The following is a 16,939-nucleotide window of genomic DNA, read 5'->3' on the forward strand; positions in this document are numbered from 1 at the left end:
TCTCAAAGATTAACATGTAAATAGCTGCATTTATGTCTCTAGAGCAAACAATGTTTCCTGATATTCCCACAACTCGGGACAGAATGTTCTTTAGTAAATATGACACTGCCAGGACTTTCTGACTGCAATTGTTTGCTTCTAGCTAACAAAGATAGCGTATTCCTTTAATTTAATGAAAAGATGATTGAATGGACTGGATTTGTTTAATGTTTGGGATCATGTATTTATGCATTACATATTTTCAGGCATGGTTCTGCTAATAAACAACGGTTGTACTCAGAACACACACAATGGCGCCTATAGGCGAGGATGAGCAAGATTGGAGATACATGATTGGTGTTGTGCAAGTGTGTGTGCATTATTGTGCATGATAAATATGTGAGCTCAGGGTAAAATGGTCTCTGGTGGGGGTGTTTAGCATAAGGATATACACACAGTTATGATGTTTGCACACTGTGGACGCCCTTTCACAATTGAATTCAGTCGATTATTTTTGTGGTTGCAAAATTTATTGACAGATTTTAAAATATGCCCCTGTAAAACCTAACAGTTAACTTAACTCAAACCATTTGAGGAAACCAGTTGCCTTAAAGGTGCAGCGTGTAAATCTTAGCCGCATCTAGTGGTGAGGTTGCGAATTGCAACCAAAGGCTCAGTCCACTGCTCACCCCTTGCTTTAGAAACGCATAGAGAAGTTACGATAGCCGCCACCGGACAAACATGTAAAAAAGTAGTAAAAAAGTTTGTCCAGTAAGAGCTTTTGTAAAAACATGGCGGTACAAAATGGCGACTTCCACGTAAGGGGACCCTCGGTGTGTGTAGATAAAAACGTCTCATTCTAAGGTAATAAACACAGTACGGTTCATTATGAAAGGTCTTTAAATACCACTGATAATATAGTTTTGTATATTATTTTGCATTTCTGTCAAGAGATCCTTCTAAAAATGACACATTTCACCTTTTAAAACACATACATTTGAGTACTGTGAACTTAAACAAATTGAGTCATATGCAGTTATGCACTTATATTTCACACTACTTAAATACAAGTGCATATTTGCACATGACTCAAGTTCACAGTACTCAAATGTATGTGTTTTAAAACTTAAATGGTTTAAGGCAACCGGCCTCCTCAAATGGTTTGATTTAAGTTGAATGTTAGGTTTTACCAATGCCATTGATTTGTCTTAAAATACACACCAATTGTCTTTTTCTCCTGTTTATAAACATCTTAATTTAACTAAGACCTAGTCCAGGCTTTAGCTAAGCCCTGTCTGTGAATCCAGGCCCAAGTTTAATAATGTAAAAGAGGAATTAAAGAATTACAAAAACAAGGAAAAGTTAAAACTGAAAATATATCAGATCTGAAAGTCAGAAGTTACAGTAATGGTTTAGTGCCCTCTTGTGGTTTAATATTGATAGTGAATAAAATACATGTCAACTGAGATTTTCTGTTAGTTGTAGTGAAATATGTATTGCTATCTGTTTAGCACTGCAGTTTTTTTAGAAGTGATTTTAGTTCATTGGTTTCAAAGACCTACAGTACATTCCTCTATTTTAAAGAATACATTCCTCTATTTTAAAGAATACATTTGGATAATTTTATTCTCAAATCTAAATACTGAGATTAGACAACTACAAATATAGTTATAAAAATAAAAATGCTTAAAAGTTTCTTCACAGTGATGCCATTGAATAACAATTTTTGGTTCCTCAAAGAACCATTCAGTCAAACATTTTTTTACATTTTTATAATCTAAAGAACCTTTTTTTCACCACAAATAACTATTTGTGAAACAGAAAGATTCTTTAGATGTTGCCAAAAAAGGTTTGCCTAATCTATGACATCATGAACAGGGTTCCCACACTTTTGTTAACTTCAAATTCAAGGACCTTTAAAGCAGTGGTTCTCAAACTTTTTCCGCGTGCTTGTGTATGGTGCATTCCTTCGCGGCCCGCCCAAAGAAAATTTATGACAAAAACTTAACAAAACATTAAGTTATACAAAGTAGTGCTGTTGGTTAGTAGCCTTATTTTTATTAGGTTTAATTACGTTCATTTATCATGAATTCTGTGTATTTTATAAAATGTCATAAAACTAGGGCCCCCCTGGCACCATCTTGCGGCCCCCCTGGGGGCCCCGGACCCCAGTTCGAGAACCACTGCTTTAAAGGACTTTCCAGGTCGAATGCCCTCAAATTCAAGGACTTAAAGGCGGAGTGCACAATGTTTGAAAAACGCTTTGGAAAAGGAGACGGGCCGACTACCAAAACACACTTATAGCCAATCAGCAGTAAGGAGTGTGTCTACTAACCGACATCCTTGCCGGGTTGCGTATGTGTGGGGTGGGTCTTTTAAAAAAAGGTCCAGATTCTATTGGGATAGGGGCGTGTTTGTTTAGGTGATTTCAAATATCAACATTGGCTTTCAAACATTGTGCACTCCGCCTTTAAATGTGGGGACACTTTTTAAGTGAGAGCAAGGTTACATCGTGTTACCTTTTAAGATACATTGTAACAGTTCCCTTTCGAGGTATATCATGTGTATATCAAATTCAACCAATGGTGAGGCTTAACGACAAAGACGGGGTGATGCGGGAGCCAGGAAGTATATTGCTATCTGAAATATTGCAGCATTACAGGGAGGTAGGAAGTATGGCAAGGGAGACGCAGCATCTTGTTCCCTTCTCAGGTTAAATACGTAACCCAAGACGTTTCATGCGTCAAACACAACTATGCAAAAAGCATTTTGGTATGAATCAACATTCGCATTCAGAAGATATAAGCATTTAAAGTGAACAGTTTAGCACGTGTGCTAAAAAAGTCTAGAATTTTTATGATATTATCCTACACAGGGAATAATATGGAATTTTTCCAGAAAACTTCTTGCATAAAATAGATTCAAGCACTTTCAATGACCTGTATCTATGTATATTTTCAAAATCTTCCCCCTTAAATTTTTCCCCCAGATTCACAAACTTTCAAGGATTTCAAGGACCCGTGGGAACATGAAGGACCTTTATTTTTAAGAGTGCATGCATTTTTCAAAACAAGGCACACATCCTGTTTATTGTCAGGTTGAAAAATTCATCAATAAGGGGCAAACATAATGACACCAAATATATATTTATAATACATAAAATAAACACATTTTTAGCAGTAACTTTTATCTAAAGCAACTTACAAATGAACAGTCAACAAAGAGCAGAGTCTACAAGGCTATGTTTACAAGCAAGTGCAGAACAGATTTACAGACTTTAAAGTGTATGAATTATAATGAAAAATTAATGTAACACGCATACAGACACACCAATCATGCACGTTGAGGGGGCTTTTCCCATCCGCATCTCAATCACATCCCAGTGGCAGATTATAAATAGCACACATGACTGAGAATAAATAGGATGGAACCCTTTCCAGCAGCATCAAACCGTAGTCTGATGTGTGCCATCTTAATACAGTTCCTCTAAATTTAGGCATCTCAATAATACATCAGGCCGGGTCTCCACTCTTAAAATAAAACCCAAAAATAGTCATCTAAAAGTTTTATAGACACAGAGTATTTTTGACTCCCCATCTTTTGTGCTTTCCTCATCTTTTCTTTTTTGCCTTGTACTTTTGTTTCATATAATTCAGTGTCAGCGCAAAGACATAGGAGACAGAAAAGCCATTGCTGATACTGCACAGCCATTATCACAGCTTCACGAGAGATAAACGCTATTATCAACATTTCACTGAACCCAGCCGTGGCTTTGCTAATGGCTCTGTATGTAGCATTGTGTGATAAGAAAAAGCTGACATATGAAATCCATTCAAAAGAGCTTAAGAATTAAAGATGTGCCCTGTGTGTCCACAATGTTAAATAGACATGGTGGTCGACGTAAATGAATGTAAACACAGCAGTAGATAGAGTCTTTTTGAACGAAATGTAGATCATTTGAGACTTTGCTTTTTCAATGCACCCAGCAGATGGAGCCTTTGCTATGTAAAAATGCCATTTCTCTAACTTGTTTTAGACTTAACCACAATGTAGTACAGCGGATGGTGGTGTGTTATTTTTGGATCAAGAGCTTTTGTTCTGCATGATGAGAACATCTGTTGGAAGAGCACCTTGCGCTCGGTTTTGCCAAAGCTGCATATATCCCATGACCCTGCGACTGAAACAAGACCCTTTTTGTCCCTTTTCCCAGATGAGTGTAAGCTGCACCAAAATAGACAATATTTATAATATAGTTCATTAATTATATTGCATCAGGTGGATTCATGTAACAGAATCTCAACCTTGAACCGGTGAGTGCAATAAAATATTCAGGTCTGAAAACATCTCTGCTTACCAAACAGAAAAGTGGATTTTTCACAGATGTTGTTGTTGACAACTCTGTGGCTTAGACCAATGAGATGCAATTGGGCGCAGCTACATTAGTGGTGCTGCATTGGTTTTGTTTATAGGGATTATCCCCTCCAGTCCATTTCAGTTGTTCCATATGGCCAAAAAGGCCTTGGCTTCAGCTGTGCCGCAGCATGGGAGCCACGGTTAAGTTTGTTATTGTCCCAACTCAGGCTGAATGCGGTGCTACAAATCTCGCAAATGCAGGAAAGCGTCTGCTAATATTTTGTTTATCTTCATACACTAACGAATGCAAGTTGTTTATTTCACCCCGCATTACAGTACGTCTTCATAATTTATTACAAAGCTGTCACGGTGAACTTGCATATCTATAGATTTGTCTAGGCTAAAAGTGGACCCCACTCTCTCCTCCTTCCAAGAGCAGGAGCTGAGTAGAGCGATTTACAGGCTGTCGGGTTGGCTTTGTTCCTGTGTAAGTCAAGTCTCGGTGGAGAAGAGACGCATCAGTGCTCCAAATGGCCCCGGCCGTCTCATTGCATTATCTTCAAATGGCACGTCTGATGGAGAAGTTACAAAACAGCTCTCTAGCTTCTCTTATTTAAAGATACCTCCGTTATTAACATGGACTGCAGCCTAGTATCCTGTATCTTTCAGTTACTAGAATTTCCTCTCTTACAATGTTTGCGAATTTGCACTTTAGGTCACACATGGGTGTAAGTTTGCTATATTCTGGGAATTGACTCATCCCATAGCTACAATACCAACACATTCATACTGGGTCACATATTATAAAGAGAAATTAAGATTTGAAACTGAACTAGAGTCGAGCAAAAGATGTGAGAGAATCATTGAGGGGAAAGTGGCAACTTTATGTTTTCATTAATCACTATATAAATATTGATGGGGTTGTAATCACTAGTTTTGATTACTGGGGGTTACCTCCCCCATCCCCCTAGAAACTAAACCACTGTGTATTATACACACAAACCTGTTAACACATTCATGAATGCCTACACAGAAACATCCATGCGCACATTTGGTTTCCTAGTGTTATAGACTTCTATTATTGTTATACAAGGCAAATAATATTTTCTATGCTCTCCCTCTTTACGTAATTTATGTAAAAAAGTAAAATTATGATATTTTGAGCAATGTTTTTAACCAAACCAAACCAGCACAATTGACTTATTCATCATATTATTTTTCCTATAATGGAAGTCAATGGTGCTTCAGTTTCTTGCTTCATTACAAATTTCTTCCTTTGTGGTCAGCAGAACAAAGACATTTATACGGATTATTAAGGCAGTATTTTCCATCGGTTTAAACTTTGAGCTTTTGCAAGGAGCCAGATTTTTCTGCCTCAGCATATTTCACTACATATTTCAGCATTAAGGGTGTGGGTTAGATTCCCAGGGAATACACATACTGATAAAATGTACACAGTCAGAAAAATTTTGTCCGTAGCTGTATCTGGGGGGTGCACCTTTCAAAAATTATACATTTGTACCTAAAGAGATCTTATAGGTACATATGAATACCAAATGTACAAATGGTAGCATACATATTAGGAACTTTTTAAAGGATACTGTCAGTGCCTTTCTGAGCCTTTTTGGGGCCCTAAGCAGAATTTGTTTGGGGGCCACCTTCACCCCAATTTTTTTATAAAAAAAATAAAATTACAAACATTTATATAAGAACAAAGTTGCACATTTAAGTAAGGGCTAAAATTAGCATTAGGTAGAAATCAAATTATATGAATCATAACACAGTTTTTATTGTATGAATTATATATAATTATTATTTTTTAGAGCTATGTCTTTGATTGTTTAATTAACATTAATGACACAGATTAAAGTAGGTTAATTGAGGTTACTGTCTCTTTAAGAGAAGCACAGACCTGGTTTCTGCCTAATCTATAGACCGTTTCAGCAGTAACAAGATAAACAAGCGGCTGTCGCGGTCCGCACATAACTTCCGGTAAACTCCACTAATAATAAATAACAACAAAGTACTTTAAACGTAGTTTATTTGTATAACACGCAAAAAAACAACACATAGATTACCTTGGAAACCAAAACATTTCACTGTAAAAAAAACTTTGCTGCCTTAAATTTTTTTTGAATCAACTCAGATTTACAAGTCATGTCAACAGAATTTAGTTGTCACAACTTATAAAATATAGTTGAGAAAAGTCAACTTAAAATTATAAGTAATAACAGCTCACCTGGAGTTATAACAACTCATCTCTAGTCAAGATAAATAATAGGAAGTTGAAATGACTTGTAAATCCGAGTTGATTCAACAAAACATTTTAAGGCAGCAAAGTATTTTTTACAGTGTTGTTATTTTCGACAAGGCATTTGTTAAAGAGATCAGTTTAGCAACAAGTCAGACCATTAAAAAAACGAAACCGGAAGTAAAGTTCGGATCCAGACGTGTATCACGTGCATCCGATGAAACCGTCTATACATAAACCTAAGACATAAACAAATGTTTTTATTGGAAAAATAATACTGTGGAGATCATTTTGTTTGTATGTGCCCTGTCAAGAACAGAAAAATTTTATGTTTGCTTGCTTTCTGAAACGCGTCTCTCCATGTGTGCACTACTGAGTGCACTTAAACGCCCGCGCGAACACACAGACGGAGGACGAATTACAAACGGTGCAGCATATAAACATTAAGTTGTTTTTCAGTGCTCTATTCCTCAAATGTATGTTAATGAACTACAGTATGACACACAGTAGCGTAACTCTCTCTAAAGTTTAAACATCAAGTGTTCTGATCTCTAAAGGGCATAGTGAGGATAACGTCTGACTGGAGCTAGTTCGGACACATTCAACCGCATGTGCGTCCAGAAAGATGCTCCCTTTAGCACCTTTTTGTGGGTTAAATTAATTAAAATCACTTAAAATGTTAACATTTGCAAGCCTTTGAAACAGGTGCAAATGATAAACTTTTCCTATTTAAATTGGCATATTGTTTATTTGCGTGTCGATCACGGATCAACAAATTAAACATACTGTAAATAATCATGCAAACATACCTTTATCTTGCTCTTTTTTCTCCTCCTTTTTCTTCTTTCTCTTTTCGGTACCAGAGGGATAACTTACATCCTTATTTGTGACATGGCTTAATATTTATTACAGTGACGCGCACTTGCGCACCGGCGCAAATTGTCAATGCACGCAAGGTGTCTATATTGCGCATGACTCAAACGCTAGCACTGCAGACACACAGCAGTTGTCTGCAAATCAGTTTTTTTTGTCTTGAATTATTCATTCGTATTCATTCATTCATTTATATTACTTTTTTAAGTTATTTAATTGTAAAAAAACAAAAACAGCCGCTTAGTTCGCTTATGCCTCAGGCCGGCCCTGGATAATACTGCCCTAGACAGCTTTTTTTTTTATAAAAGTGTCTGCCAAATGCATTCATGTACATGTATTAACAAATACTGTATATTGACCTACACAGCAATCTACTTTAAAAATGTACATAATTTAAAACAGTGTAAAAAAAGATTTGTGTTTCAGTACTTTGAACTTGAAAAAATCAGTTGCATCAGTTAAGGGTCTGAACACTTTTGCAACGCTCTGTATAATATGCAGCCCCGGACACGTAATTTTGATTGACATGAAGCTTCATTAATTGACAGTTTAAACAGCAACAAGTTTTTCACATTAAACTGACTGACTGACAGCCTATCCGACCTTCACTTTTCCCAAGCAATTTATCATCCTTATCCTCACTGTGTAATTTATCTGGCAACACTGACAGAAAATACATGTTTACACTGCAGCTCTTCTAGAAAACACATTTTGATATTCCACTTTTCTAAATTACATCTCGAGCAAACCGTGTCAACCAACAGCAGCAAGTTGACAGCATTTCCCCTGCACATTTTTATTGATTTAACCCTTTAAGAAATGCGCACTCAAACAGTATTTACTTGGATGTTTACCATCTTTGCAAAACCTTTAAAAAATTAAGAAGTGAATAAAAAATATTATATATATATATATATATATATATATATATATGAAGAGTTTCGATGCAAAACGAGATAAATCCATTTTTTAACATTTTTGTCAAAACATGTTTATTATTATGTTTTCATGTTAGTTTTTGTTTTATGGTGCTACTTAGCTGTTTTTTTTAAGTTATAAAGGTTTAAATCAAAACAAACCAACTGCAGTTGCATTAAAATTAATTGGAAAGCACAACCAAAAACAGAGAGTTCTAAACAATTAAAAAAAAAACGGTGGTTATCTCGTTTTGCAACGAAACTCTTCATATATATATTTATCTATCGTCAATAAAATTAAAACAATGATTTATATTTATCAGTACGAGATGATTCTCTTCTCTCATTATAGAGTAACTATGGGGACATTATTGTTGTTGCTAGGTCTGATATTTTTAGCACAACTATACTGAGTGTAGTAAACTCACAGAAATTAATAAAATGAAATATCACATGACACATATCAAGTGTCAAATATAAGAAAAGAAATTGTTGTTACTTACTGTAGATTACCTGTTAATAAAATCAGATGACAGCAGATTTATAAACAGAGTGCTTCACATTTATATCAGTTAATATAAAAGAAAACATGCATGTGAAACTAACTCAATTCAAACTATTACAGCCCAGGTTTTGGCAGAAGTGTTTGTTTTCCGACTGGAAAAGTACACATGTATATCACAGTTGTGAATTAATAGGGTTTAATCTGTGCAGAGTTATAAAATAATGGTGCCACTGAAATCATGACATAGACCAATTATTTCTGCAGACAAATAAGCACCGGATATGATTCAGTAGTACATTTTTATTTAAAACTAAAAAAGTTGCAATAAATTAATTCAATGCACAATATATCGTACATTTTGGTATGTGATGCATACATTGTGCAACAACCTCTGATTACTCAAATATACATTAATGGCTTTTTCCAGACAAACAATAACACTTATTCTGTTCTGACAAACACGTATACTTATCCCTATAAACATTTTGTCATACTCTGTACACACGGTAAGACTGTCAAGAAGGCAGATATTGATATGTACATTCATGCAATACAATTCTAGTATCTTTGTACAGTATAATACACATATATCTTCAATACATATATATGATGTTGAACAAGTGAGTGGCTATACAGTGGAAGATATTTAATGGATGAGAAAAAATGGATGTTTGTTTACAGCTTGTATACTTTGTTAGTTTAAAAAGCTTGTGATTCATTGCTCAATGTTACTACAGTATGTATGAACAATTGCATCACTGCTATACATTTTTTTTTTAATACAAGATCCTGTGTACAAAATAAAAAAATATCTGAATAAACCAATGGAGAGCCTTAGTCTAATGTTGTTTGAAGCATCATGTCTTTCAAACAAAGACCAACACAACATTAATGAGTTCAAAATGAGCATCAGCATTAACTGTTGATGTACCATCCCTAAAAAAATAAGTCCCTATAGAATTTCAAGGAGAGAAGACTCCATAATAAACCAAAAAAGATGACAGGAGAATAAAAATCCAGACTGATATTCTCACTGCATACTAGTGTGCTGTTTCCTTTTACATATTAATTTCGGTTTTGTGTGTATGATTGACTAATGTAATGTATGATCTGGCATCTTAAAAGACATGTATTTCCATTGCTTTGTTAAAATCTAAGCCATATTGCACAGTACATAATGTTCACTTTCAACTTAAAGGGACATTCCACTTTTTTGAGTTAAACATTTGATTTTTACCATTCCGGAATCCACCCAGCCGATCTCCGGGTCTGACGCCAGCACCCCCAGCACAGCTCAGCACAATCCACCGAATCTGACCAGACCACCAGCATCTCACCAAAAACAACCAAAGAGTTTCTATATTTTTCCTATTTAAAACTTGGCTCTTCTGTAGACACACCGTGCACTAAGACCGACGAAAAATTGGTTACTTTCAATAGCAGGGAACTATTTTCAGGCATTGCGTAGTATCACTACGCATGCTGCAGCCATGTTACGGCAGCAAAGTACTTGATTATTACGCCAGTTTGAGAGTATAGTTCCTAGCCATATCTGCCTAGAAAATTGCAACTTTTAATTTTCTGTCGGTCTTAGTACACGATGTAACCACAGAAGAGTCAAGTTTTAAATAAATATCAAAACTCCTGCTATTTTTTAGCGCAATGGTCTAATCAGATTCAATGGACTATGCCAAGCCATGCCAAAAGTGCAGACCCGGAGATGGGCCGAATGGATTCCAACACGGTAAAAATCAAGTGTTTAACTCTAGGGAAGCTGGAAAATGAGCATATTTTCAAAAAAAGTGAAGTGTCCCTTTAATGTTTCATTTTCTTGTGTAACATGTAATTTGACTAATAGGTTAAACATTATGGATATAATTTGCAATAATAATACAGATATAATAATCTGTAGGGAACTGGCCAGCCACAGCAAGGTCACCTCAAGGGTATCTGTTCATTGTTATTAAATATAACCTAAATAAAATAATAGCATAACACAAATCCAATTAACCTGTATTGTTTTGTTCGAATGTATGTATAATGTTGTCTCTCACATGTAAACTACACCATCACCGTAATTTAGGCTCCTAAAATATACATATACATTATATGTACGTATAGAACGATCAGACTAAAATCACCACTAACATTTAGCAATGTTAGTGCTAGCATTATACCTTTGTATTGACAACATGCAACCCAAAATGTCAGTCCTTTTCAATTGCATAGTAACACATTATAAGCAAAAATAACTGGGGGCAATTTCAGGCAGAACGTGTCATTTATATTTGGTACACAAAAAGCAGGATGAGCCAATCCATTTGGATCCTCTAACAATATGTTTACGGGCCAATACATGTACACGAAGTGAGGAAACCCTTTATTTATAACGAGGGACATTGCAGAGACTAAGTTTAAGACAGGAAAACATCACTGCATTCAACAGAAAGTGCATGCGTTTCATTTTGTTGTTGGTGTCGTATATTGTCCTCAGAGGAGCCTCTGGGGCATGACAGTCTGAGTCTTGTGATACTCTTCTAACTGTCAGCATCTTTAAGTCTCAGTGTCTCCCTAAACCTTGCATATACTTGCCTACACACACCAGTCATTATCTATTTACTTTTATACTTACTTTATGTAGTAGTCTCTTGTTAAACATATTATTATATCCCCAGAAGGGCAACCACGTGGGTTCAGTTTCTAAAATTCTGCTTCATACATTTTTCCCCATCTCATAAACCTAAACAGAGAGATGGCGGTGCCATAGGATACAGAGTTTCATCTGTGCATGTCTTACTTTACTTTAGCATGGCCACTATACTCCAGTGTTATTGGTTTCCACCTGCTGTTTACATCGTGAGCTCATGGCGTACTCCCCTCGGCTTGTGCCGTTCTCCTCCTTTCTTAGGGGTTTCCTGCAAAAAATAAACAAAAGAGACGATATTTGTAATCTAACAGGACACAGAAGCACCAGTGACTTTCATAGTGGGAAAAATACTACTATGGAAGTGAATGGTGCTCGAAAATGGTTTGGTTACAAACACAAACAATATATTTTAAGCAAAAAAAAACCCTGAATACTGATTTGTAACAACATGAGGGTGAGTAAATGATGACAGAATTTTCATTTTTGGGTGAACTGCCCCTTTAACCCTAATAAGTTTGTTGGGGTCAATCTTACCCCCAAGCCACTTTTCTTTAGTTAAAAAACATGGTTCCCTTCATCTCAGTGGAATAAGATTTTGTGGCTTTTCCAGATTATCTGTCAAGATTCATATAAAAAAAAAAACGGGTCTTGATTCTGTCGTTCTAAAGAGGTGTAAAAAATTACCAAAAGAGGCCCTTTGGGGGTAAAAATGACCCCAATTGAAATGAATTTCTGTGGCATTTTGTAAAAACAGACATTTTAAAATGCATCAAAAACTAAAATAAATTCTACTGTTTGAAATAATATTTATATGATATATGTCCTTTCTAATGTTTATATAATCATACATTTACAAAATGTATCACACTAAAGTGGTTATTTGAGCAGTTGGCAACATCCAGTGAAATGAATGGGTCTCTACACTGAAAAAAATGATTCATTGAATTTAATCAATTTTTTTAAGGTAAGTGGTTGCAATCAATTTATTTAAGCTACATTTAAACAAAAAAGATTAGTAACGTAAAATAAAATATAAAACTTTTGTTTAAATGTAGCTTAAATAAATTGATTGCAACCACTTACCTTAAAAAATTTGATTAAATTCAATGAATCATTTTTTTTCAGTGTATGGGCATCTGCTGGTCAAAATTATTTATTTCCTAAACTGTTCTTTTATGTTTTTTTCTAAACACCAGATGACCAAATTTAACACATAACATCTAGATCAATATCTAAAAACAATTTAAATCAAATTTAGATCATAATTTGTGTGAAATTTTCATAAAAATTTGATATTTTACAGGCAAGCTAATGGTGTATTTGAGGAATTGAGTGGTAAACATGTACAAAAGTACTTCATAATATCTCCCAAAACATAGCATTAATGTATAGATGGCAAATAAACAAAAAATGTATTTATTATTTGTATCATTAAAATATTTTTTGTAATCACTCTTTTAATTTCTGGGGTCATTTTTACCCCCAAGGAACTCGTATGTATACAGGTAAATAGGGGCTTATGAAGGTTAAATAAATAAATGTACTGAAGTACGTGTGTAACGAATGTGTGTAATGTATCTAAAGCAAAGCACAAATTGTCAAAACTAACACTGTCAAAACCTACTGATGCGCATAACAGTACGTAAGCAAAGGAAAAATTTAATCACTAATATATATATTAACTGTGTTTTTTATTTTACTGTCTGTGTCATAAGCCCGTGTGCACGTTGCCTTCTGGACACTAACAAAGTCTGGGTGATAAACAGCAGCATAGGTCATCAAAGTGAGTTATTTTGCAGTTTAAATGACTTCCCGCAAGCTATAATGGCCGCTAGACTCAAAGCTGTGGCATTCACCCCAGCACGTTTATTCTTTATTACAGTTTGAAATATGCAACCTGCCTCCAGCCAACTGCCTTCATAACTGGATTAAAATCCCGAGCTGCTCAAACAGCGGCGCATGCAGATCCAATCTGTTGATATTTTGTTAAATCATGTCAGTCACATGCTGATTTAATGGAAGATGCCTGAGGTAAAAGCTGGTTATATCATGAGATGGATGATGGGGGATACACATTTTGTAAGACACCAACATGAAAATGAGCAAATGGTTGGTTTGAATTAGATGAGGTGCATTTAATGCTTGAACTTTTAAGGTAAGATTGTATTGATGAAACGTGTACGAAAGGTGAGCGCACAATTTCCTACAAACCACATAAAGGTAGCTATTGACTACATTAATAAGCTAATGGAGTGCTCTAATACCAAGCATCCACATTACTGAATAGTATGTTGAAGCTCAACAATACTTATGAGAGAAAAAATGCCCTTTAAAAGCTCCACAGTGAGGTTTTTATCAATACATTAGATAGTGCAAAATATTCTTAATATTTCAAAACAGACCTAACCTTAGGGTGTCCTCACATTATACCGAACAAAACCATACCCGAGTACATATTGTCCCCACTCTATGCCTTGTTTGCTCTCACACTACACTTATAAATATGTTTGTTGGAGATCATCATAAGTAGTTTTTACGGCTGTTTTGGTGTTAGTAGTAGTTAGTAGTTTTATTAATATAGCTCTATATTACAACAGGTGTTGACCATAGTGCTGAACATAATTCAGTGATTGTAAGCTTTCTGTAGTAGGTGTAATTTAAGTTTTTTTTTTTTAAAAGACTCGAGTAATTTCCCCTATACACTCACTAAAGGATTATTAGAAACACCTGTTCAATTTCTCATTAATGCAATTATCTAATCAACCAATCACATGGCAGTTGCTTCAATGCATTTAGGGGTGTGGTCCTGGTCAAGACAATCTCCTGAACTCCAAACTGAATGTCAGAATGGGAAAGAAAGGTGATTTAAGCAATTTTGAGCGTGGCATGGTTGTTAATGCCAGATAGGCTGGTCTGAGTATTTCACAATCTGCTCAGTTACTGGGATTTTCACGCACAACCATTTCTAGGGTTTACAAAGAATGGTGTGAAAAGGGAAAACATTCAAGTATGCGGCAGTCCTGTGTGAAAATGCCTTGTTAATGCTAGAGGTCAGAGGAGAATGTGCAGACTGATTCAAGCTAATAGAAGACCAACTTTGACTGAAATAACCACTCGTTACAACCGAGGTATGCAGCAAAGCATTTGTGAAGCCACAACACGCACAACCTTGAAGCGGATGGGCTTCATCAGCAGAAGATCCCACTGGGTACCACTCATCTCCACTACAAATATGAAAAAGAGGTTACAATTTGCACAAGCTCACCAAAACTGGACAGTTGAAGACTGGAAAAATGTTGCCTGGTCTGATGAGTCTCGATTTCTGTTGAGACATTCAGATGGTATAGTCAGAATTTGGCGTAAACAGAATGAGAACATGGATCCATCATGCCTTGTTACCACTGTGCAGGCTGATGGTGGTGGTGTAATGGTGTGGGGGATGTTTTCTTGGCACACTTCAGGCCCCTTAGTGCCAATTAGGCATCGTTTAAATGCCACAGCCTACCTCAGCATTGTTTCTGACCATATCCATCCCTTTATTACCACCATGTACCCATCCTCTGATGGCTACTTCCAGCAGGATAATGCACCATGTCACAAAGCTCGAATCATTTCAAAAAGACAATGAGTTCACTGTACTAAAATGGCCCCACAGTCACCAGATCTCAATCCAATAGAGCATCTTTGGGATGTGGTGGAACGGGAGCTTCGTGCCCTGGACGTGCATTCCACAAATCTCCATTAACTGCAAGATGCTATCCTATCAATATGGGCCAACATTTCTAAAGAATGCTTTCAGCACCTTGTTGAATCAATGTCACGTAGAATTAAGGCAGTTCTGAAGGCGAAAGGGGGTCAAACACAGTATTAGTATGGTGTTCCTAATAATCCTTTAGGTGAGTGTATGTAATGGTAAACTTTTACATATAGTGTGTTTAAAATTATGCGCACTGTGCAGATCGTTTGGCGTATGAGGCATTAAGGCAACACGAGAGAGCAGACGACACCTAATATGTTTTTGACAGTGGCTACATTTACATTCACAAAATTTTGTCAATTTTGTCCGACTGAATTTAATCTGATTGCAGGTTACAATATTTTATATAATAATATGCACGCTTTCCTTTGAATAAATGTCCAACAAGTTAAAGTTGAGTTTGAAAAAGTTGTTCTTAGGGGCCAATCACACCAAACACGTTTTAAATGCTTGGAAACGCAAGGCGCGCCACATTGCCTTTTTTTGTCACTTTAAAAAAGAGCAGTGCTGTGTGGATTTTTTATTGCTAGGCAATCACCGATACGGCTGTCCTGTCAGTCAAATATTAAAGTGTGAGCGCACTTTTGCTGATAACTGTCATATTAGCAGAAACCTTAAAAAGAGGACGCTTGCTCTGACCTTGAACGAGGGTGAGAGGTGCACAACACACAGGAGACAGTGAGTAACTGCAGTTGGAAAGACAATGTAAAGACGCGAATGACGTTGGGCACTTTTCTGCTCTACTTTTTCCATATGAAATGCGTTTGTTTATGCGTTTGTTTATGTTGTTACTGCTGAAAGCGTCTAAGAATGGAAAACATGAAGAATTTAAGAAACCCTCAAGTAAAAAAAGAAAAAACCCTGCAGTCACCTTTAAGTTCTGCAGTAAACATTTAAGTTTGAATGATAATTAAGAGTAAATACCTGAATGAGAGATATCACGTCATATATTAATGATACTATATGTCAGGAAAATGAAAATTGACAAGAAAACACACTCTAAAAATGGCTGGGTTATTTTTTAACCCAAAATGCTGAGTTGAGTCTGTTGGGTTGTTTTGCTGGGTTATTTTTTAACATTTTAAACACTTTTTGGGTAGTTTCAGTTTTCTGGTTGTTGGGTTAAAACTGCTGGGTTATTATGCTGGGTTGTTTGAAGAGGCTCACGTGCTTCGCGCCCTTGATGTTGAATGTGCTCAGCAACGGTCCACGTGAAAGAGTCACTGGAACAGTTGTTTCAAGGTAAGTTTATATGTTTTTGTGAACATTTCATGAATATAAACAAGATTATAACATTTTGCGAGACAGCAACGTGTTAATTTATACAGACTAAGACGACGGGTGCAATTTAGAGGAATGACGACTGTTACCTCAGATAGCCATTTACACAAATTGACTTTAATAATCGTTCTAAGATGTTTAATATGGCATATTAATAAAATTATTAAAATCGATGCTACAAAATCCCTATCACACGGTTGATTTATTAACTCATGACAATTTCTGTAAGCCTTTAACAAAGCAAGTCAAAACCGGAACCGAGTCAACCTCCGCAACCCCACTTCGGCTTTTTGTGTCACACACGCGCATAGTTTACCCAGCTTAGCCATAGCGACACTATTAACTTAAATTTAGTGACAAACGAGTTGCTTTCTCG

The 16,939-nt window shown here is 36.0% G+C and overlaps 1 protein-coding gene across 1 annotated transcript in view; it reads right to left on the reverse strand.

Annotated features, from left to right (window-relative positions):
* Nucleotides 1-9,158: 9,158 nt before the first annotated feature.
* The window catches only part of prima1 (proline rich membrane anchor 1), a 61,658-nt gene continuing 53,877 nt past the window's right edge, over nucleotides 9,159-16,939 (reverse strand). Inside the window, exon 5 of the mRNA XM_055186428.2 lies at nucleotides 9,159-11,793. Coding sequence (XP_055042403.1) covers nucleotides 11,694-11,793 — 100 coding nt within the window. The 3' untranslated portion in view covers nucleotides 9,159-11,693. The remainder of the gene's footprint in view (nucleotides 11,794-16,939) is intronic.

The sequence above is a fragment of the Misgurnus anguillicaudatus genome, chromosome 18 (assembly GCF_027580225.2).
Source record: "Misgurnus anguillicaudatus chromosome 18, ASM2758022v2, whole genome shotgun sequence".
Classification (NCBI taxonomy): domain Eukaryota; kingdom Metazoa; phylum Chordata; class Actinopteri; order Cypriniformes; family Cobitidae; genus Misgurnus; species Misgurnus anguillicaudatus.